Below are 26,601 nucleotides of genomic sequence, written 5' to 3' on the forward strand. Positions count from 1 at the left end.
ATAAAAAAATAAAATAGCAAATATATATTTTTATATTTTTTAGTAAAAATATAAAACTCTATAAGCAGCTAGCAGATTGTAATGGTATTCTCATATTATTATTATTAGATTTTTGGTTAGAAAAATTCATTTTTGTGGCAATATAGTGAATTGATCTTTAATATATGAAGAGTTTTATAAATAAAATTAAATTCTATATATAAATTGAAACGCGAAAGTGAGATTTAAAAAAATTACTAATCAAAATATTAAGGGTTGTAAACATTAATAAATTTTAATATAACGAGTTAGATTTCAGGCACTAGTCTTGATCCCAAGTTCAGTTAGGGTTCCAGAATTTAAAAAAAATTAAATTATTATTTTAGAGTAATAAAATATAACAAAATATGAGTTAATAAACAAGTCATGTAATCTATTTATAAATCTTATTTCGTAGTATCATCAATTAACTTATATAAATCTTTAAAAAAATTGAAAAAGAATTATTGCACCTTTCATCTTTTTAAAGTAAGGTGCCAGAAGTAAATTATAGTTTGGTAATAACTTTATTTTTATCCAATTCCAAAAATGTCTAAAGATTTTAATAGAAAAATATAATTTCAGCCGCTGGGTTATTTTTGAAAGGATAGCTTTATCAACGCCAAAAAAAATTATACTTTTATTAATATTTAGCTATTTTTTACAGTACAAACAAAATTGAATTTAACATATTTCAATGTCATAATTAGTAATAAAATAAATAATGTAAATGTCGTAAATTAATATACCTGTGTTCTTCGGTCTGCATTTTTTAGCTCTGATTATTTAAAGCCCTGCCCTAAATTTTCAAATTTCGTTATTTTGAATATTTTCTCTGTATTTTATAAATTGTTTTATACGGAATTTAAGATAAGTAACTAATATTAAAGCATAATTAAAATGTTTTTCACTATAATATTAAACGGCATAAAAATATGGATTTGTGGCCTTCTGTCTCTCTTAAAGTTGAAATTGTTTTAAACCGTATCATGAATAATAAACCAATTTGCACAGTGAGATTTAGAAATAATTAAATAGACAGAATATGAAATTAAAAAATCTTCTTTTCCCATTTCAGAAAGTCTCATAATCATTATGTTTAAAAATATTTATTGTAGGCATTCCCTTTAAGGCAGAATAATATGATTTGAAAATAACTTACAAAATATTAAATTTGAACTAAATTCACATATCATCTCTATTGAAACCACCAAAATATATAATTAAATATATTTTTTATCATTTTTAAATTTATATTTGAAACAGGAGTTGGCATTTATTATTTTTAAATTTAACAATGTTTAAATTTAAAAAAGATAAGATTTTATGTTTTAAAGCTATAAAATTAATAATTTTGACGATTACAAAAGATTTAATAAGATAGAGGTCTCAATCCAATGTTCCCCTTCATCTAATCTTATTTAAAAATATCAACATATTTTTTTAGCGCTGGAAAGCGTTAATCATAGCAGTAACTAGGGGCTATTAGAATTAGGTCGAATTAATTATATTATGCTTAAAAATATGATATAATAAGTATTCATTGGCTATTATAGCTTTAAATTCTATTTTTTTCCCTTTAACTTTCACCTTTTCTGGTGGTTGATAATCAAAAGAATTAGAAAAAAAATTAAAAAATTAAAACTTTATCACATTTTGAAATTTTTTATGAATTATTTATATACAAATGGTGTATTATTGATAATAACAATTATCCTATATGAGACTTAATAAACCAATATAATCTACAAGCCTGGGATTTGGGGCTTGTTGGGGCAAAAATTAACTTTTACTAGAATCAATCTTAAAATATAAAATATTAATATTTTTTAATAAAATACGAATTTCATAAATAACAAGTGACGTTTTTAGAGGTAAATAATTTTAAAACGCTACTTTAAATAAATATAGACAATTAAGCTGGTTCTCTGGTTTTTTGGAACTTAATAAATGGGTTAAATATAATTTTGTCAAATATAAATCACTATTGCATTGTGATAATGTTAGTTGTAATACATTCGCTGTAATGCATTCGCTATAATGTTTTCGCGGAAATGCATTCGCTATAATGCATTCGCGCTAATATATTCGCTATAATACATTCGCTATGATGCATTCGCGATAATGCATTGGCGGTATTACATTCGCTGTAATACATTCGCTATAATGTTTTCGCGGTAATGCATTCGCTATAATCGCTATAATGCATTCGCGCTAATATATTCGCTATAATACATTCGCTATGATGCATTCGCGATAATGCATTCGCGGTATTACATTCGCTGTGATGCATTCGCTATAATATTTTCGCGGTAATGCATTCGCTATAATGCATTCGCGCTAATATATTCGCTATGATACATTCGCTCTAATGCATTCGCGGTAATGCATTCGCTATAATATCTTTTCGCGGTAATCGACATTCGCGATAATACATTTCGCGGTAAAAGTTTCGCGGTATTGACGTGATACGATTATAACAGTGTAAATATAAATTTAGTGAAGATGTACCATAGAAAAGTGACAATTGTCATAATCGTTATAAGTTTTTTGACGAAAATATGTTAAAATAAGTATTAATAACATGTGTAAATATAAATTTAGTGAAGATGTACCATAGAAAACTGACAATTGTCATAATCGCTATTTTTAAAGTTTTTTGAATTTTTTTGACGAAAATATGTTAAAATAAGTATTAATAACATGTGTAAATATAAATTTAGTGAAGATGTATGAAAAGTGACATTTGTCATAATTGTTATTTTTAAAGTTTTTTGAAGAAAATATGTTAAAATAAATATTAAAAACATGTTTAAAAGTGAAGATGTGCCATAGAAAAGTGACAATTGTCATAATTGTTACCATCCTGTTATATGGGAAAATGTGATAATTGTCCAGGTTCAAAACTATTACATTAACAAATAGAAATTTCTTTCTAAGGACATCGAATTTATAACATACAAACAAGGCCTATCCATAGATAAAACCACTTTTAAAACAATAACCAAGCCAGTAGATAAATTTATCAATGCCTTTTTTGAAAAAATGGAATTACCCCATTTTTTTATTTCAACGCAACAATCGGTGTATCATTCGAAGGCCAATATTTAATTTTATATGATTTTTAAAAAAACTATAGCTTTATACTTCAGGATGAAGTACAAAGTTATCATTGGAATAGGGCTCAATCCACTGTTCACCCTTTTGTTATATATTATATATAATTTTGTCAATATTTGTTGCCTAAATTATGTAATGATATGATATCCGCTTTGCAACACAATACAAGCAGTACATTATTTCCAAAAAACATTGGAAATTTTTTTAATTAATAAAATTTGTAAGACAAATAAAATTTTTTATTTTTACGATGAATCCGCTGCACAGTATAAAAGTCGTAAAAATTTTATTAATATTTGCCATCATGAGATGGATTTCGGAGTACAGGCTGAATGACATTTTTCTGCTACAGCACACGGGAAAAGTGTTTGTGATGGGATTGGTGGCACTGTTAAAAGATTAGCCGATAGAGCTAGTTTACAAAAGCCCTACTCAAAGAACACATCATATGAATTGTACGAGTTCGCTAAAGAAAATATGGGATATATTTTGAATATATGACCAAAAAAAATTACAAGAAGAACTATTACTCAGGGAAAGATATTCAAAAACTATACCTATACCTGGAGCACAGAAAATTCACACCTTGATTCCAACAGGTCTATATCAATTTAAAAGTAAAATTTATTCCAATTCAATAGAATGCACTATAGAATATTTATCATATAATGATGAAAGTATAATTTTTGGAGAAATATCAGGATACATAACGTGTTTTATGATTCTAATTGGTGGTTAGCCTTTGTTTTAGTGAAAAATCAAAAGCAGGAAGAAATATATATATTAAATTTTTACACCCATCGGGGCCTATTACCAAGTATAGACCACACTCTTTACTTGCCAAATGTCATATCTTAACATTCGTTTCACCGTTAACTTCTATTGGCCGTAGTTATACATTGACGTCACAAGAAAGTAAATGCACTACCGAAAAATTAGAATCTTTTAAAAGTGAGTTATATATTAAATTTTTAAATATATCAATTATTTTTAATATTTAGGGCGTCATATATGAAATGCACAACATTCTAATTCATATATTCAAGAACTATGGTTGAATATATTTTATTAATATTCATTAAATATATGTTATATAGGCAAATATACAATAAATTATAAATAATTGAATAAATTGAATTTCTTTTATCAATAGACAATTTCTATAATTGAATGAAAGCCCCATTTATTGTTATTTTCACTTACAAGATGAATAATCCTTTTATCAAATAGTTCAAGAAAAACCATTAAAAACTGATTAATTTATAATTACAAAGACGCCCACTTTTGGGAAAATATTTATACACTTTTCTTAACATTTTTGTCGATTTTGAGAATGAAGATGGCCGCGTCCCAGAGAAATTTTTTTTTAAAAATATAGAGGAAGAGTTTAGTAATGTCTACTAAAAATTTTTTAAAAATTGAAGGTCGTATTATTTCCAAAAAATCGTTTTTAGTCCTTATATATTAAATAAAATGGCCGAAAATTGCAAAAAAATAAAATAATTTTTTTTATTTATAAGTAGAATCTTTGTAGTAATTTTGATATAAAATTTGTTATTTATAATTATGTAGTTTTTAACTAATATCTTCAAAAATATAAGGCTAAAGTAATTTTGGCTATTTCTTAACTACACTAACCTTTCTTTGCTTACCAAATTTTAAAAAAATCGAAGGGGGTCGACCGAATTGTCGTTGATTTGTTATGGAATGACCCTATTATCCTATGAACACGTTTTAGAAACTTTTGACTAAAAGAGTATTTATAAACCTCGCAATAGGTCACTTGAATTTTTATAAAATTTCAAACAATCAGTAGCATTCCAATTATCTATGAATACAATGCACCTATACAAAATCAGAAGTTAAATCAATAAGAACTAACAAAATATATTTTTACTATTATAGATGGCGTATTTTATATTTTTTTTTTATTTATATATCTTTTTTTATTTAACTAAAATTTAATTGTATAATAATACATAGCGTTAAAATACTAAATTAAAATAATATAAAATAAAATAAAACAATATTATATAAAAACGGAGGTGGGACTACAAGTTCCCAAAAAACATGAGTAATTATATTTTAAAATAGTGATTTGTAGGTTTTGTTTTAAAAAAGAGAATTCTTTTGGTTCTGATGTAAGGGCTCTTGTCTTATAACCTATATTTTAAGAACTTTAAAGTTCCGCTTGGCATATGTCCAAGGGAAGAGATAACGATCGGTGTAAAAATATAATTTGTGAATTTGGAATATTTCATTGTTTTTTTTCTCGGCTATATCAACCGGATTAGAATTTAAATTTTTTGGGAAAGAAGATACGCATGTGAAGTCCCAAATTAAGGATTTCCCTAAAGACCAAGGCACGGAAGTTAAACCATCTGGTCTTAAGCCATCATCTAACGATAAATTTGTAGGCTCCAGGATGTTTGGTATTCGGGCCCTGGTAAGAGAACGGCTAATAGCTAAATTAATTGCTGCATGCCTAATAATGTTTCTAAAAATGTATAATCACCCAAAAAGTTCATATCAAAACAATTTAAATGACTGGTCTGTTGACGAGACTTTGGGGTGGGGTTAAGCTTTATGGCACTCTGCAGATCATTAAATAATTGGGATGATTTTCTTATAGATTGATTTCTTTCTAATATCAATCAAAACAAAGTATTTGAAATATATTAAGTAATAAACACCTAAGCGCAGCCACCAGTTAGTCCCTCATGGAAATTTTTTCATGTGTGCAACAAAGGCAGCGTTCATAGCGGCCTGCGTTTATGATATATAAACGTTGCTTAAAATATAAAATGTTATTTGATATGATGCATTGATAGTGAAGCTATGCATATTTGGATCTTTTTTGTCGTTATGTAAACGTTAATAAAAATCAAATACAAATCATTTTGTATTTTTTATTTGGGTATACAAATGACCACCAAAAATACGAATATTATTTTTTTGATGTTATAATATATTTTTTTAGAATTTGGTAATTAAATTAATTATAAATTGTGTAAGGTCTCATAAATACCTTTATAATAAAAGTCCCATGTATAAAAATTATTAGATAAGCCAAATGCATCTTATTCTATGATTCCAAATATGGAAAAAATATAATAATATAATCTATATTTGATGAAATGATAAGGTATCCTCTTGTTGAAGGGTAAAATAGGTAATAACATCCAATATTATGCTTATAAATTTAAAATATTAAGACCCTTTGATGATGAAATTTCACTTATTAAATAACACTGAAATTTATGACACTTCATTAAAGAATGATGAAATTAATATTTTTACATATGTCGTAATTTTTAAAGGGATCAGAACAATCCTGGATCTTTATGGGGTTTAAAAGGATCCCTTTAAGAATTCAATTTTTTAAAGGATAAAGAACTATACGATATTATCACGTTTGAACCATGATATAGAAGAATTTTAATATAAAATGCGTTTTGCTTTATTTTTTTAAATTAATTGTTATTTATTTATTTTCAATGTTGTTTTTTTGGCTTTATGAAATAAAATATGTCTAATATAAGGTAACAATCGATAGCTAATCAAAAGATCTATTTAACTGGAGGTCAATCTCTCCCCCTTAATGAACGGGTCTAGGTTTTGGGGGGTCAGGAATAATTTTATCAACACAAAATATCGATTATGTGTATCAAATAATAGCTAATTTTAATATCTTTTGACTGAAAGTCTTCATTCTTGGTGTTGATGGGTAAGACTTGGTGTGGGGAAGGGGAAGGAGAGTGGGGGGGGGGGGAGGAAGGGGGTGTAAAAAATAATTTTTTAAAAGATAATTTAAAAAAATTTATTTATTGTAATAATAATAATCGGTCATAAAAAGTGAATCTAGGTCTTGGGAGGGGGGGGGGGCAGGAATATTTCTATCAAAACAAAACATTGATAAGGATATCAAATAAAAGCTAGTTTAATATCTCTTGCTTGTAATAATTATACTCTATATAGGCGGAAGATCTTAGGTGGTCATGAATATTTATATAAACACAAAATATTGATATAGGAATCAAATAAAAGGTATATTAAATATCTTTTGACTAAAAGTATTTATTATCTTAAACTTTGGAGTTGATCTGGGAAAGGGGGGGGGGGGGTTAAAAATAAAAATTTATATGGGTATCAAATAAAAAGTATTTAAAAAATCTTGTTTATATTAATTTTTTAAGACTAAGCGAGCATCTTAAGATGTAATGAATATTATTATTAACGTAAAACATAAACATGGGTAATAAATAAAAGTTAAATACAAAATATTTAGACTTCGATATTAAATATCATTTAAGCAGGGGTTAAATATAGTCATTGTTTTTAAAAACTCATTGTAGCCTAATGATAAAATTATTTGCTAGCAACTTAATCTAATTTGTAATATTTTTAAATCTCAAAATTTCGGCTATATTTGAAAGCATCGATTCACAAATTTTAAAATGACATTATAAATTTTTCTTATTGCAGTTATAAATTTACACTTCTTTATAAGCAAATCATCACTATTAATATATTTTTCCCATTTTGTTTGTTCCGGTAGTCATACACCTGTGGATCATTTCAAGCCCTAAAATTATTAAAAACAATGTGCAAAGGTTAGTTTAATCACAGCTGATCCAAAAAAGGCTTCCACCTACGATAAAGAATATCAATCAAAATTTGTCGATCCAAATGTATATCTATACATGGGTCATTAAGCCCTGCCGACCAAACCTAAATACATTATTTTATTTCTCTTCTTTTGATTATATATTTTTAATAGAATATAAGATATAGTATTATAATTTTAAAATTTTTATTTTCAAACATCTTTTATTTTAAAAAATATATATATAAATAAAATTAATATTAAAATTAACATATCAAATATAAAATAAAATAAAACAATATTATATAAAAACGGAGGTGGGACTACAAGTTCCCAAAAAACATGAGTAATTATATTTTAAAATAGTGATTTGTATGTTTTGTTTTAAAAAAGAGAATTCTTTTGGTTCTGATGTAAGGGCTCTTGTCTTATAACCTATATTTTAAGAACTTTAAAGTTCCGCTTGGCATATGTCCAAGGGAAGAGATAACGATCGGTGTAAAAATATAATTTGTGAATTTGGAATATTTCATTGTTTTTTTTCTCGGCTATATCAACCGGATTAGAATTTAAATTTTTTGGGAAAGAAGATACACATGTGAAGTCCCAAATTAAGAATTTCCCTAGAGACCAAGGCATGGAAGTTAAGCCATCTGGTCTTAAGCCATCATCTAATGATAAATTTGTAGGCTCCAGGATGTTTGATATTCGGGCCCTGGTAAGAGAACGGCTAATAGCGAAATTAATTGCTGCATGCCTTGCATGCCTGCCTTGACTAGTGTCGTTAAAAAGTCGAGTTCTTACGACTTGCGACTCGAGTCGTAAAAAACGGCTCCTACTCAAACCGATCAAGGAGCCGACTCACTTAGTCGGCTCGTGTATTCGACTCGTTGGGTCTGCTCAATTTTGTTTTTTTTTATAAAATCTGGTAAATTGCTAAATTTTGGGAAAATGATTAATGTGAACAAAATTATAATAAGAATATGTTGTTTTAGTTTTTCTTATTTTTTTGGCATAAATGGGTTAAAATAAGTATTGCTAACATGTTTAAATAAAATTTTAGTGAAGATATACCATAGATAAGTGACAATTGTCATAATCGTTGTTTTTAAAGTTTTTCGAATTTTTTTGACGTAAATGGGCTAAAATAAGCATTGCTAACATGTTTAAATAAAATTTTAGTGAAGATGTACCCTAAATAAGTGACAATTGTCATAATCGTTGTTTTTAAAGTTTTTCTAATTTTTTTGACGTAAATGGGCTAAAATAAGCATTGCTAACATGTTTAAATAAAATTTAAGTGAAGATGTACCCTAAATAAGTGACAATTGTCATAATCGTTGTTTTTAAAGTTTTTCGAATTTTTTTGACTTAAATGGGCTAAAATAAGCATTGCTAACATGTTTAAGTAAAATTTTAGTGAAGATGTACCATAGATAAGTGACATTCGTCATAATCGTTGTTTTTAGTTTTTCGAATTTTTTTGACGTAAATGGGCTAAAATAAGCATTGCTAACATGTTTAAATAAAATTTTAGTGAAGATGTACCCTAGATAAGTGACAATTGTCATAATCGTTGTTTTTAAAGTTTTTTGACGTAAATGGGCTAAAATAAGCATTGCTAACATGTTTAAATAAAATTTTAGAGAAGATGTACTAAGAAAATCATAATATTTTTTTAATTTTTGTCAATTTTTCTTTAACTTTTATTTATTTCTAAATTTTTGCTATTTCTTTACGTTTTTTTTCTTACTGTATCTTTTCTCAATTTATTTCTAACCTTTTGCGATTTTCTTTATTTTTATTTTTTAAACTATATCTTCTCTCAATTTATTTTTTATAAATTTAGGTTCATTTTTTTTAACAATTTACTTTTTTTTTCATCACATTTTAATCTTTTGCATATATTTTTAACCTTTTCAATCTGGTCATTTTTAATCTTTATTTTTTTTTAGCATTTATCTATTTTTTCTTCTCATTTTTGATAATTATTTTTTAATTTTATTTAAATTTTAAAACTTTAGAAAATCAGTTATTCCTTTATTGTTTATAGAATCAGACATTAAATCTTTAAGGCAAAAACATTATCGCCCAGGGATGCGAACCCGGCAAAATTTTGGCCCAGGTTTGGTTAGCGGGGTTTCTCCTCGAGGTTCGGGTTCCAATTCTTGTTTTCGCCCCATTAGATTTCAAATTTATTTTATAAATTAAATAGATATTTAAAAAACATATAATTAGAGCTTAAATAAAATCGACGGCTGTTCCGGCGTAAATAAAATTAACGGCGGGGTACAGGTCTAATTAAATCAGAATAGATTTATCTACCATCTTTATCTTTAATATTTGGAAAATTTCATTTTTTTCTACCCATTCAGATTTTATATTTATCTTTAATTACTTATAAAATATTTTTAGCAAATTTACGAAGGCATATGAAGTCTATGCATCCTGAAGCTTTATCCACCAATTTTATTGCAATTCCTGATTCATTGTTCGGAGCCAGAAAACTATCTGATACCTAAAATCTTTATATGAATAAATTAGTATTAAGATGCCTTATAAGGAATAATATATCTTTCAATATTTTGGAGAGCGAAACCTTTAAAGATATTTTCAAATATGCAAATAAATATAAAGACAGTTTGTCGCCAAACTGCAAAAAGGTATTTATCGAATATATTCTTAAGTGCTAAAGATGGCATAATTAAAATTTTAAGTAATGTCACGGAATTAGTTTCTCTAACCACGGATATATGGTCACAAAATTCCATATCATATTGTGCGATTACCGTACATTTTATTGACGAATTCTGAATATTAAAAAATTTTTTGCTAGATATTCTAGAGTTGGATTCCATGTCAAATCAATCACTTTTCGGCCGACCCCTTTCAATTTCGATGAAATATCATAGGCTGGTTATATATGTTCCCATTAGATTATAAACAAAATTTTAGCGGATTAGCAACTTTATTAGCGGAGATATTAGGGGTTAAAAATCTAAAAAACGTCTTTTTTTGCTTTTTACTGATGTTAAATAACTAGTTATTAATTTTAAACTAAATATGATCAAATATTAAATATAATATCAATAGCTAAGTTAATAATTGATGATTATGGCGAAAACATCAAAATTAATTTTTGATAAAATATGGGTCATTTTATGGTCAGTTGAAAACTTGAAATTAATATTTCGAAATGTATATGATCTCCGATTTTTAATTTTTTTTAAGAAATATTATCCGTTTACTATTTTTTTAATAATTTCTTCAACAATTAGCATGGCTGGATATTTATTTTAAAAAATATTGCGATTTTTATACTTTTAAAAAAATAGATGGCGCTATATATAATAGTTTTAATATGTTAAAATTCATTTTTTTTATTGATTAAAAATATTTTAATGTATATATCATACTAAATCGATTACAATGTCCATTATATATATTTATTTGTAATTCAGATCATAAATTTTTAAAATCTTCACAAATTTAGCCTAATTAAGATAGTTTATAAATTAATTAAATCTTACTTCATCTAAAGGAATACAAAGCCTGGCTAGCTTGTGAGATTTCTTCAGGAGATAATATATATGTTTGACTGGTGGGAGTAGAAGGATTGACCAGCGAGAGAATATGAGATTTAAGCAACACTAAAATATCATCTTACAGAGGAAATTTAAATGAGGCTGAAGGTCCACAAGGGTGTAAAAATCGGATTTTTACTTCTTCATTAATATCATTTTTATCGATTATATATCCTAACCACCATTTATCATCATATACACATGTTATATATCTATTAATATTTTAAAAATTAATTTTCTCATTTAAAAACGAAACTTGTTTTATATTATATTTTTTGGAATTAGAATATATTTTGGTTTTTAGTCTATTTTGATCAATGGGAAATAACCCCGTGAATTTTTTGGGTCACATGTATAAGCAGTGCATTAAATCTTTTACGAAGGGCTAATTCCTCTTCGATATATTCTTGATTGGATACAAATTCAAATTGAATTCCATTAATATTTTCTTAAGTATAATTATATAATTCTAATGGGGTTAGGATTTGATTTTTATTTGCCTTTGAAGACTAGCTCTGGCAACTAATCTTTTGACAGTTCCTCCGATACCGTCACATGCATTTTTGCCGTGAGCAGTGGCAAAGAAATGACATTCGGCAGGAATATTAAAATCGTATTTATGAAGGCATATGTTCAGAAAAATTTTGCGATTCTTGTATTGAGACGCGGCTTCATCTGAAAAATATATTATTTTTTCTGGTTTAGAATTAAATTTGGATAAAATAACAAAATTTATATTTTTTACTTCTCCAGATTTATAATATGCTACAAATGGATGTATAGTGGCCTGCACGTTGTTCCAATGAAATCCCTGAACTTCATCTTGTAAAATGAAGGAATAATTCTCAGAATAATCTAGAATTGTTAAAAATTCCCCATCTTTTAAATTTTTCTACATTTGTCATTAATTTCACATTCTGATGAATGGCGCAGACACAAACAGTGTGTGTGCCACTAGCTCAAACTAAAATACAGTTTTTTGGTCTAAGTTCGGCAAATTTAGAGAATCCAATTGATATATTTGGGTATTCTTCCTTAAACATCTTGGATATTTATTTAAGCTTAAGTTTTTGGACTGATTCTTTCTCGCCTTTAACAGATACACAATCTTTTATTCCAGGCATGAGTCGGCTTATTTCATCAGAACTATAATTTTGTTTATTTGCTTAAAAAATTTTTCAAAATCTTCAAAAATTTTTTTTTCTCTGGTTATTTTAATAATTTAAGATAATGATATTTCATAACATTCTTGATCTTGATAATGACTTAGTCTGGGGGGGGGGGGGGGGTAGGCCTGGTAATTAATGTGATTTTCGATTTTTCCCTTAATAATTTTCCTGCACTCCTTTAATCCTGCTTTTTTGTTCGTGTGCTAGTCGGATTTTTTAATTATTTTTAATTTTCATTGAAATATTAAAAAAATTATTAAAATTTTTTATCCTGCGAATATCTTAGTCAGTGGTAAGGTTTACAAAGTTATATAATCGAATTTTATGATATACTATACATTAAAATATTTTTAATCAATAAAAAAATGAATTTTAACATATTAAAACTATTATATATGGCGCAATCTATTTTTTTAAAGTATAAAAATAACAATATTTTTTTAAATAAATATCCAGCCATGCTAATTGTTGAAGAAATTATTAAAAAAATAGTAAACGGATAATATTTCTTAAAAAAATTAAAAATCAGAGATAGTATACATTTCGAAATATTAATTTCAAGTTTTCAACTGACCATAAGATGACCCATATTTTATCAAAAATTAATTTTGATGTTTTAGCCATAATTATCAATTATTAACTTAGCTATTGATATTAGATTCAATATTTGATCATATTTAGTTTTAAATTAAAAACTAATTATTTGACATCAGTAAAAAGCAGGCCCTTAACCCCGATTATCTCCGCTAATATAGTTGCGAATGCGCTAAAATTTTGTTTATAATCTAATGGGAACATATATAACCAGTCTACAACTTTTTATCGAAATTGAAAGGGGTCGGCCGAAAATCTTGATTTTTTTGCTCATTTGACATGGAATATAAGAGTTTCCCTACCCTCACAAAGGTAAAGATATTTGTGAGCTAATTATAGAATCAATTGAAAACTTTAAAATAGAAAAAATTTTTTTAGCCATCACACATGACAATGGCTCCAATATAATAGTCGCTCTAGATTTAATAAGGCTGCATTCATAGTGGAGACGGATCCGTTTTTACATCCGTTCCTTCAAAAGTCAAACTCATTAAAAATGATATAAATGTTCATAGACTATAAAAAAATTGTAAATAACGTTATAACGCTCTATAAGATTTGCCGGATCAAAAAGTCAAAATGTTTTGACTTCAAAATTTGCCGGATCCGTTTTTAAGACGGAAGGTATCGGAACGGACGCACTATGAACATGGAACGGATGTAAAAATCGGATCCGTCTCCACTATGAATGCAGCCTAAATAAAATATAAACATTATTGTGAAGGAAGGGATAGATTTCTTTTCGAAAGAGGTAGGTATGGTAGAAAAATTTGTAAAAAAATTACATAAAAGTCCGAAATGGATGCAAGAATTTATAAAAATTAGTGGTACACGAATTCCAATGGATGTGGTAACTAGATGGAATAGCAAATTCATAATGTTATCTAGTATTAATAAAGTATTATAATAATATTTAATGTTCGATAATATTTTATTTTATATAGCACATCCAGGTTATCAAGGATTTGGGGAAGAAAATTTTAATTTAACTATTGATGATTGTGAATTTTTGAAGCATCTCGAAATATTTTTATATCCATTTTATAAAATTACATGCGAAATATGTACAGAAATGTCCCCTACAATTGGAATGGCCATTCTATATATAGATAAAATTTATAGAACGTTAGATAGGCATGCTGCTTATCATCAAATTGAGGCTATTAAAATGGCCTCGATGAAGATGCTAGATAAATGCACTATATATATATCGCATATGATGAAATTTGAAAACTACGTAGGTAGTTTTCTTGATCCTTGGATCAAGGAGATTTTTCTACCGAGTTTTATTAATACAATTGGATACTATATGAAAGATTGAAGAATTTGTTTAGTACGTATCAAGCACCTTCTTTTCACCAATACCATTTCGAGGAGACCGAATCTAATTTGATGTCGGTAAATATTTTGAATGAGTTGAGAAGGTAAATATAGAAATTAATCCTAATTATTTATATATAATCATTCATTTTTTAATTTAGATGCCTATATTGTGCCTGATCCTGCTTTAGAAGAGATTAAGGATTATTTGTGGATCCAGTGGCAAAGACAACAATGGATGTTCTTAGCTGGTGGTCTGGAAATGCCAAAAGATTTCCAAAATTATCGAATATGGCTAGATTATTTAGGGCAACAAACAACATCTGTTGCCAGCGAAAGAGTATTTTCTAGAGCTGCCGATACCTTGACGAACAAACGAAATAGAATGTCCTCTTCAACTCTTAAACAATGCCTCTCGCTAAATTCATGGGACATAAATATATTAAACTTAAAGGAAGACCTTTGGAAATAATTTTTTAGAATTTTTTATTTATACATTATTATAATTTAAAGTGTAGATAATTTTATAAATAAAGATTATATATAGTAAAAAAAATGCTTCCTTATTTATTTTTTTAATAATAAATAAATTAGTTTTATGTCAGATATATGTTCTAACTAAATGGTCTTTAATAAACAAAATTATATATACGGGGATTTTGTATTGAACTAAACTAGCAAAAATAATTATCAAAAATGAGAAGAAAAAATAGATAAATGCTCAAAAAAATAAAGATTAAAAATGACCAGAATTTTATTTAAACATGTTAGCAACGCTTATTTTAGCCCATTTACGTCAAAAAAATTCGAAAAACTTTAAAAACAACGATTATGACAATTGTCACTTATCTATGGTACATCTTCACTAAACTTTTATTTAAACATGTTAGCAATACTTATTTTAACCCATTTATGCCAAAAAAAATACGAAAAACTAAAACAACATATTCTTATTATAATTTTGTTCACATTAATTATTTTCCCAAAATTTAGCAATTTACCAGATTTTATAAAAAAACAAAAAAATTGAGCAGACCCAACGAGTCGAATACACAAGCCGACTAAGTGAGCCGACCAATGCGGCTCATTTAGTTGACTCGAGTCAAAGTCGTTTTATCGAGTAGAAACTAGGCTCGAGTCGCAGCTAAGTCGACTCGGCTTTAACAACACTAGCCTTGACTATATATACAATTTAGACCATGTCTCCCTTTGGAGTCAACTAATATTTTACATTTGATGCATGTATGTGGTTGAACAATGTTACATCCAAGTCGATGGGCTATGGCAACTCTTAATTGTTCATCTGGTAAGAGGTTACCTAGGTTACGACTTGGTAATGCTTCCAACCATTCATAACCACTAATACAGTCAGCATTCTGTAATGGTTGAATATACTCCAAAGGGGGGTTTGATGAGATTATTTTAAAATTTTTAATTAAAGGTTCAAAAATAGATTGTGGGTAAGACAGCTTCAGGTGGAGCTAAAGATACCCAGGCTGTCAAGGTTGAGTTTAAAAGTTTATCTTTAGGAGAGATAAAAGAAGATATGGCGTTATTCATCAAACACGATGCCAAAAATGAGGAAAGAGATATAAGATTTAAAGGATATAAATCTAAACCACCCATTTTCGGGGGTAATTGTGAGAAACCCCAAATAAAATCTTCCAATTTAATATTTTAAATATTTTCTAATAAACTTCTAAAAAATTCATGAACACGATTAATAATTTCATTATTTAAAAAAAAGGAAGAAGATCTAAAAATTTGTAAAATCTTTGGTAAAAATAAATATTTTTTTAAAAGAAAAAAGCTATGGTGTGAAGGAATTTCTTTTAAAATAGTTTCAAGTCCTAATAAGCCTTTGAAAAATTTTTCCATGAACACCTCACAGTTGGAAAAACTGCTTAAAGGTGAACTTAATTTCACTTTTTTTAATGATTTTAAACCCTTGGACTTCGAGAGTATTTGAATTTAAAAAACATATTTCTGATTTAGCTTTATTTAGAGTAAGGTCTATGTTTAGAGAATTCTTCTATATATATTCTATCGCTGCAAGAATATTTTTAGAAGGTCCGCAAATGGTACCATCATCTAGATACCATATGTTTAAATCTAAATTAAAAAAGGATTTTAGACAATGAACTAGGTTATGTATACCTAAACTAAAGATCAGAGGGCCCAAAGGGTCTCCTTGTTGAATACCTTCGTCAGATGGAATTGTATATTCCACGAATTTGAGAGGGGTTCTACAGCCATAAGACTGTTCAATAAATCTTGCATAAACTGGGAATTTTTCATAAAAAATGTTTTTCTGGATAAAGAATTAAAAGCATTTTTAAAATCAAGCTTACAGACTACGGCGTATGGAGGAGGATCTTTGCTATATATGCGAAGAGAGCGAGCGGTTATTTCGCATTCCCCTTTAGTACCAAAGCCTAGTTGATATGGTTGGAACATTTTTGAAGCATCAGGTTTGATGCGCTCAACGATTATCTTAGCTAAGTCTCCTAAAAAAAAATCCTATTGCAATTGGCCAAACTCCACCATCAGGCTTAGAAAGAGCAATTAATCTTGCGCCAAAAAGAATTTGGTGTACTATTGTTCAATATATTTTCACTAAGTATTACCAATGAATCTTGATAAGGATTTTTAGGGTTAATTAAAAATTGGAAATAAGAGGGGCGAAAACCGTCAATTCCCCCTGCAGAGTTTTTATTAAAAGATAAAACTGTTTTAATTAGTTCTTCCTTATCTATTTCAATTAAATTAGATTTTATAGGGATGGAAAGATCTACAGGAAAAGCCTGAGGGTGCAATTCTTTTAATAAAGTAAAAGTATGTCCATCAAATGGAGCCAATTTATCATTAGATGAAGCTATTTTAAGAGCTCCAAATACGTCCCCTTGGTCTATTTTTTTGATATAATTTTGCATTTATGGGCAAAATCAGATGTAGCCCTTAAATTAGGAACGTAATTTTCCAATTCTAAGTCATAAAAATGGTCTATTTTATATTTTATACATTCATGCAAAATAGTTTTTTATTTTTATCTGTAGGTTTAATTAAAACTTTAAAAGGAAAGGTTAAAAGATTCTTCCAAGCTTTAAGGGAATTTAAATTTGAATTAATTTCCATGATAAGTGTTGTTAAAAAATTAGAAATTAAAGACCTTGATTTAAGGGGTAGGTGGATTAAGGTTGGTGGCTTTTCCCACTTTAAAAAATTATCATAAAAATCAGGATAAAAATTTTGAGTTACAATTGGGGTTGTTTCAATTTTGTTGTACAATTTCATTTGAAGGGGGTTTACCAGAGTTTATACATGGTTTTGACCTGGGCCCATGTTTATAAAAACAAATTTTATATTTCTATGGCAGGCATTACAAATGCTTGACATACCCATTTTAGAGAAAAAAGGGGAGGGGGGTATATATGAATGAATGACTTATTTCTAAAATTCCAAAAATGTTATTTAAAAAAAATAAAAATTATAAAATTAAATTAAAAATTTTGTTGTATCAAGATTCATGAATATTAGGGTTTAAATAATTGAGTAATGTTTAAATAAAAATTTATATTTTAAAAAATATAATACAAATTAGCTTAAAATCTATATTTTTTGAAAAATATGTATTAAAATTTGAGGTTTAGATGGTTGTGGAATTTTGGGATGTTTAAAAATATTTTTTATATTAAGTAGTTTTTAAGATATGCTTAATTGAATGAAGGCAGATAATGGTAAAAATACGTCATTTTTGCCATTTTAAGCCCTAATATCTCCAAAAATATAAATGTTACAAGACTAAAATTTTGCCTATTTCTTAACTACACTAACTTTCTTTACTTACCAAATTTTAAAAATTCTAAGGGGGACAGCCAAATTGTGGTTGATTTGTCATGGAATGACCCAATATATGTATATATAAGTTAAGAACATTCTATTCTTACACATAATTGACAATTTTATGAGGCCATTTCCAAACAAAAAGTTTTTCAAAGTGGTTTTAGAAGCATATTTCAGAAATATTTTTTATTTTCAAGCATATTATGATAATAATTTCTTGTATTATATTTTTAAATAATATTTTTAAAAAATGATCCAGATTTAAGACACCATTTAATTATTAATAAATAATACTAAAAAAGCATCAAAAACCACTTTGAAAAACCTTCTGTATGGAACTAATGAAGTTTAAACTAAATAATTAAATAAACAATTTCTGATTTTGTACTCTACAAAATAGAAAAACTTTGTAGTAAAAAAATTACAATCCCATATTTTTTATTGACTACAAATTCAATTTTTTCTGGCACAGGTCTAAATCCAGAAAGCTTCAGTGAGTGAAGAAAAGAAAAAATAAGGTGCTATTTTTTATAATAAGAAGGCCATGTTTTGGCAAAATTTTTATATATCTTTACAGGGCATGACTAAAATAGGCACCCCCAAAAACTACACACTTCTATTATCAAAGAAGCTTAATTTAAATTATATTATTACAGAATCGTATTTAGCTTCATAAGATGAGTTAGAAAATGTTTTTTTATTTAATAGTAAAATTTTTAAAAAATTATTTTTTTTACATGACTAAACTAAGAGCCTCCTATCAAAGAAGCTTAATATATAAAAAATGAACACAGAATCATATATAACTTATTAAAAGGAATCAAAAAATGTTAATACTAAGTTTATAAATTTTTTATAACTTATTGAGATTTTGAAAAAAACACTTAATTTATTTTTTTGACTAGATTTTTTTTAAATTTTACTTTGTTGCTTTTTTAAATAAAAAAAAACATTTTCTAACTCATCTTATGAAGCTAAATACAATTCTGTATTAATATAATTTAAAAACTTATTTGATAGGGGGCACATATTTTAGTCATGCCCATCTTTACAACAAATTTATATAATATTTTGTCAAATAATAAAAACTCCTCTAAACTTTTTGAATTGTTTATTAATATCATCATCATAAAATATTTTTTAGTATAAATAATAGACACAAAATAAGTCTAAAATAAATCTTCGGTCATTTATGAAAATTGATTATTTTGTATTGACAATAGGATACAATTTTTTATGTTATTAATTATACCTAATGAGCCTGCTTAAGTACCTCTTTTTAGTGGCCATATTATTATAGTGACCATCTTTTATATGGCTAAAGCATTGTTTTTCTAAGAAGCACTTTTTGTTAAATTAAAAGCAAAAAAACTTTTATTATATGAATTTCTTATATTCCTTTAATACCTTATTTAAGTATATAATTTAATCAACTATTATAAAAATTTATTAATTGTAAATTAAGATGGAAATGAGCATAATTCTTAGATTTAAAAATATTCAATATAAATTTTTGCCAGAAAAAAAGTAATATCTATTTAATTTAATTATAGTGTATGCCATAAATTAATAATTAAATCATATCACTAGTTCAATAGTATAGTCAGATTTTTTTTTAATATATCGACATAAGAAAAGTTGGCCATAAGTTAATTTAAATATATGATGTATAAAATGTATTTGATATGTGCAATTCTATGTAAAAACATTTACTTAAATTATTTTCCCTATTACTAATTTTTTAGCTATACATTGTATGCAAGTTTATAAAATATTTTAAATATCCCAAACCAACTATTATAAATGGAAACAAAATAATTTTTTAGCTAAAATAGCTAACTATAATATAGATTATTTATAAATAATTGTTTCATTTAAAATTTACTTAAATATTTGATTTAGCGGAAACCGATCATAAATAATGCTGTCATCTTTGCAAGGAGATCTCCTATTCTTCCTACTTTTCTTTTTGTGCTTTTTATTTTTGTGGGATTTATGCTTTTTGTGGGATTTATCCTTTACATCTTCATTTCTTCCATTTAGAAAGAAACTAGCTGGTTCATCTAAACTTGCTATATTCATATTGATCAAATTTATTATCAATATAATAATATGAAATATATTTATTAAAACTCTACTAATATAAAAATAAAGAATTTATCAAAACGTTTAGAAAGCAGCCATATCTGGACAAATTATAATAAGTAAGAAAATCAAGATAAAAAATATTATTTTAAAAAAATAAAATTTAATTAAATATTTATATGCTCTAATAAAAAATTTTTAAAAATTTTATATAACATATTTATAGAAATAGTATTTATAAGTCTTAAAGTAAAGAGGTCCTATTTGACCTTAAAATATATGAAGGATATATTTAGCGTTTATTACGGTTGATTGCTAGTGTAGAGTGCTTTACATAATATAAAGGTTTACACCACGAAACCATGCAGGTTTAAACTAAATTATACATAAGCATTTATTGATAGGCCTACTCCACTCTTGTATTCTTTGAAAAAAGTGTTTATCTAATTATTGGAAGCCTAAGGCTATTTTATATGGAAAAAATTAGAAAACGTTAAATAAAAATTTCTTTATTTTAAATTTACTTTTATAAAATACACTAACTAAAAATAACTAAAAAATTGAATATAAAATAAGGTATATATATGTATTATAAAAAAACAATTTAAGCGAAAAACAAGGTTACAGGCTAACATATTTAATAGTTTATGTTCAAATAATAGCAATTTAAGTTAAACGAATTTAAATACATATAAAAAATCAATCTCAATTAACATTCCCCTTCTTCTGAAAAGCCTTCCCATAATCCATCTTAGCTGTCATAGAAAATTTGTCATTCAAATGGTTGTTCATTTTGATTGTTCAAGTCATTCATAAGTCATTGTAATCGTTGGCTTTGATAATATCGTTTCGAGTATGTAGGCTTGTCGTCAATCTCCGTCTTTATCATTGTCAATTTTACAAAATTGTTATTATCACCAGTTGTAAAATTAACATTATTAAATAGGATGTTGGAATGTGTGAATAATTAGAGAATTAATATGTTAGAATAAAAGGATGATAAATCAACAAGATTATTATATAATATATTTACCGTTTCCATCTTTTTTTTATTTTAGTGTTTTAGTATTTATTTTTATATTTGCGTTTAATTTATTTTTATGTTATGATCTTTTTTATTTGGTCTAGGTGCTGTCTTATGACGCGGTTACCTGTGTCCACTTCATATAAAAGGTCGCTATACTTTCGTTTGATAGTACCTTTATCCCATTTACGCCAAATACTTTGAACCACACTTTATCCCCTGAGTTAATGATCCTATTCGGTGAAATAATGGTCTTAGTTTTAATATCGTCATTAATAATAGACGTAGGCTTCAATAGATCCCACTTGGTTCTAGTCTCGTAATTGAACATTAATTTGGTGGGTGGAATGCCCGTAGTCGTATTAGGTTGTTTCTGTAATTGAACAAAAACTTTTCTAGCGCTATATCAGCATCTGTGTTCTGTCCTCCATATTGCGTTTCATATTCAATTTGAATATCCTAACCATCCTTTCCACCTGTCCGTTTGATTGTTGGTGGTAGATGTTAGTACATGCTTTATACCGTGATCATAACAAAATTTTTTAAATAATTTGCTGGTAAAATTAGTGCCGTTGTCCGTAACGATGGTTTCTGGTATCCCAAACAAGCTTATTGTTTTTATGAGCTCTTTTAGTGTTCTCTCGGTGGTTATAGATTTCATCGGGGTGATGATGGGATATTTACTGTACGCATCCACTATTACTAGCTAATATCTTTGAAAAAATCGACTAGCGTAATATATATGTAATCTTTCGAGTGGTTTAAGTGTTGGAGCCCATAAATGTTTTCGGGTTATCTGACCACATGTTGCATAATTCACAGTTTTTTACTTTTAAATCTATTTCAGCATTTATGCCAGGCTACCATAAATAATTATTTTCCTGTTCCCAAGTGTCCGGCATGTAGATCCTGCACAAAAATTTTTCTCGGAATCACTATTATTTCCGCCTTGTAGAGACAGTTTTTTTTACAATACTTAGTTCATTTTCTATTTTTTTATAAGTCGTGTTCTTTATTGAATAGCCCTTCCTCACATCATTTATAACCTGCGATAGTTCTTTGTCATGCATGGTTCCCGTGGCTATTTTTTCAAAGTTTAACGGTGCATCTAATAAATTGTTTTTATCCAATTCTTCTAGCTCGTGTATTGTTTCCTCAATGTCTTTTAAGGGTAGTCGTGATAGGCAGTCAGGCACTATGTTGTGTTTACCCGCCCTATTTTTTATATCAAAATTCGCTATATTCCATTTCTGCAGCCTCATAGACATAGAAGTAATTTCAATTCAATGTGTTTATTTTTTATTTAATTATACATATGATTTTAGCAAAATGTTACAAAAAATTGATTTGGATTTAAGGGAGGTTATGAATAGGGCAAAGGATATTGTTGAAATATTAACAAATATCAGAGATAATGTGGATGAAAAATTTCACGAAATATATGAGAAAGTAAAGGAGATCGCTAATATGTTTGGGATTGAAATTTTTAAACCTAGAGTAGTTTCTAGACAATCCAATCGCTCAAATATTGATGCATCTACGATTGAGGATTTTTATAAAATTAACATTTTTATTCCACTTATTGATACATTTTTATTTCAATTAAAGGAAAGATTTATAAGTCACAATTTTATTTTAAAAAGCTTTTATTTTCTTTTGCCGGTTGAGTCTGAATTGTTGATTACACTTGAAACGCGAGAGGATATTAAGAACATCTCAGAGTTTTATTCTGATGATTAATTAGGGTCTTATGATAAGTTACTTTGTGATGTCGAATTTTGGTATAAAAATCTTGGCAGAATAGAGTACTCTTTGAGACCAAAAAATGCTTTGCAGGCCCTTTCCATGTGTAATTGCACTTTAGATTCCCTGCCCAATATCAAAACATTGTTTTTTATTTTAGCTACTTTACCGATTAGTACCTGCACTAATGAAAGGTCTTTTTCAACTTTGAAAAGGTTAAAAACCTATTTAAGAAATAGCACCGGTGAAAACCGTTTAAATGGATTAGCCCTATTAAATATTTATAAGGAGATTATTCTAGATAAAAATTTGATTCTAGATGAATTAGCCAAATCTCAGAGAAAAGTAGACCTCTCTTTATAAATTCAAATCATATAATTGCAATATTTTCATAGTCATAAAATTTTTATATGTAAAACTTAATTATAATGAATTTTTAGTCATGATATTTTTATACTATATTTAATATTAGTATTGCACCTACAATAAGAATTATTTATATAATATACTCATTTGTATTAAATATAACTGTTAAATTATATTTTTTTAAATTGCATACAAGAATTACTTATATTTTATTGTAATTTTATTTTTTTAAAATATAGATATTTACAATCAATTTTTAAAATAGTAATCTGTATAAAATTTCTAATTTTGAAATTTATTTTTTGTATATAAAATAAACACATAGTTAAATAAAGGGTTTATACTAAATAAAATTGTTAAATTGTATTTTTTTAGCAAGAATTACATATTTTATTGCAATTTTATTTTTTTAAAATATAGTTATTTACATTTAATTTTTAATGTAAATAATCTGTATAAAATTTATATATTTTGAAATTTATTTTTTTATATATTATTAAAATAAATACATAGTTAAATAAATAAAGTTGATAATAAATAAAATCTTTGCAAAATATTGTTATATGCAAAAATTTAATTAAAATAATTATTTTTAACATAGAATAAGATATATTGAGTTGATCATAAAATTGGAAGGTTTGGGGGGAGGCAAATTTTTTTTACATCGAATAGATTGAATTAATATACAATTTACTAAACATTGATAACATTTTCAAAATAATGCTTTCAGTCGCTTATTAATTATAAATTTGGCAAAAATTTTAATTCGAATATTTTTTAATATTTATGCTGGCCTGGGTATAATACACAAAATATTGGCAAATTTTGATAAGGGGGTTTAAGGGCGAAGCCCCCAAAAAATTTTCAAACCCCCCCCCCCCCCCATAAATCAATCCTGTCTACGCCACTGCCTGGCACACATTCATTTGATAAAATTGCCGAGGTATTGGAAGAAGTCTATAGAGAGTATGGGATTCTAATAAACTAATTGCTACTGTCACAGATAATGCATCCAATTTTGTAAAGTCATTTAGTGAATATGGTGTGAAATTAAATGCTATTGACAACGATTTTGAGGATGAGGATAATCTATTAGAGTTTAATGAAATCAATGATGGTTAGTACAGATTTTTTTTAGAATTTTTTTAAAATCTTTATCTTTAGATGATATAAACAAAATAATATTAGCCAGGCACATCAGATGTGCCTGCCACACTTTGTCCTTAATTGCAACTAAAGATATTATTTCATCAATATCAAGCTCAAAGAATCTTGAAAAGATTCATTATGGACTAATGGGGAAATGCAAAAATATGGAATGCATGTGGAAGGCCCAAATCTTCTAAAAAGATAAGGGAGATAACAGGTGGTATTCAGCTAAAGGTTCCATGTATAACGAGATGGAACAGTTTGTATCATAGTATGACTACATTATTAAAATATAAATCCGATTTAAAATTATTATTTGAAACAATTGATTGTCCTAATTTAAAAGAAATGGATATTGTTTATATGGAGTTTAGGCCCTATAGCAATTGCATTAGACAAACTACAAGGGCAGAGTAGTACATTTTATGGGGAATTAGTGCCCATACTATTTGTAGTTAAAAGGGAATTAGGTAAACTTGAACATTCAAGTTTACAATATTGTCTACCTCTATTAAAAGCTGTTCAAAATGCCATGGGCAAAAGATTTGGAAATTTTTTTTCTTATGATGATGAATATAATGAAGCCTTTTTGGCATCATTATCACATCAATATTTTAAGAACCTATGGATTGAATCTGATAATAAAAAAAATATTTTCAAAATATATTATTAAATGAAGCCTTAAATCTGGCATCTATAGTGTACAATCAAGCTCATGCTATCTCACCAGTAGATTTAGTATCTAATAAAGAAAATGATGATAATTTTTCTTTTGGTGAAGCAAATGTTGTTGAGTTCTACAATACAAACAACATTGAGCTCGAGGTTTTAAATTATATTAAAGACCACCGAAAAACACTAGAAATGCTAAATTTTTATCCTTTAATTAAGGAAATTTTTTTTAAATATAATACTGCCATACCTTCATCAGCTCCTGTTGAGAGGTTATTTAGTTTTGGCACAATGCTAAATACGCCAAAAAGGCAAAGCTCAATGATAAATTATTTGAAAAATTAATTATTTTAAAAAATAATAATTTGATTTAATTTTTTTTTATTTTGCAAATTTTCAACTCACATTAAATATACTACTCTCACTTTCCTGTTTATGCTTTTAATGGGCAAAAGCTAATATTAAAATCTCTTGTTATTATAATTAATTCATCAATAAATATTTTATTAATTATTGTAAATATTCATTCTTATTATATGAGTATGTTATGTTCTTCACAAATAAATAAAAAAAACTGTATTTTATAAACTATTCTAATTAAATTGGTAATGATAATAAAAAGTATCTTGTACTTAAGATACTCTAGTTTAGTAAAAGATACAAGTATCTTTATCTTGTATCTTCTTGATATTTTGAAAAAGATACTAGTATCTGTATCCAAGATTTATTTTTTTATAAAGAATCTGTATCTGTATCTAGATTCTTTTTCCGGAGGACCTGCCCAACTCTGCCAACTGTATATAATAGAAGATTATAAACTATATCTCTATTTATTTATTTTTTATAAAGTAATCTCTTATACTTATTTGGATCTTGAAAATATTTTTAGGAATAGGTATGATAATTAAATTTAAAAATAAATATACAGTTGATTAGTCATTTTGAACTCTAATTACAATATTAAATTTGTTAATTTTGAAATAATATATGATTATATTTATTTAATTAGGGTTATATAATAATTTAAATAATAAAAGTCAATTAAAATTCAACTGTTAAAGCTAAATTAATATTTAGTGAGTTATTGATATTATATTTTAATACAGAATTTTATTGCAAGCTGACATAGTGTAAATATAATTTATATGTATTAATCTAATCTAATAATTAAAATAGTATTCATTTAATAAAAATTTAAATAGTCTATTTAATTTCTAAATAATAAAATTAAATCTATATATTACTTAATGGAATTATAAAAGAAATCATACAGGAGCTATCAAAAAAATTCATTTTTAGTTCAAGGGG

General features: G+C 26.6%; 1 protein-coding gene across 2 annotated transcripts in view; it reads right to left on the minus strand.

Moving 5' to 3' along the window:
• Positions 1–20,440, minus strand: part of LOC135922803 (serine/threonine-protein kinase PRP4 homolog) — a 58,917-nt gene extending 38,477 nt beyond the window's left edge. The window contains exon 1 of one of the 2 annotated variants that reach the window (XM_065457279.1): positions 20,140–20,440. In XM_065457279.1, the coding sequence (XP_065313351.1) occupies positions 20,140–20,336 (197 nt within the window). In that variant the 5' untranslated portion in view covers positions 20,337–20,440. The remainder of the gene's footprint in view (positions 1–20,139) is intronic. The other variant, XM_065457278.1, reaches the window with a different exon arrangement.
• Positions 20,441–26,601: the final 6,161 nt, after the last annotated feature.

This window comes from Gordionus sp. m RMFG-2023, chromosome 1 (assembly GCF_954871325.1).
Source record: "Gordionus sp. m RMFG-2023 chromosome 1, tfGorSpeb1-WG-v2, whole genome shotgun sequence".
Lineage (NCBI taxonomy): Eukaryota > Metazoa > Nematomorpha > Gordioida > Chordodea > Parachordodidae > Gordionus > Gordionus sp. m RMFG-2023.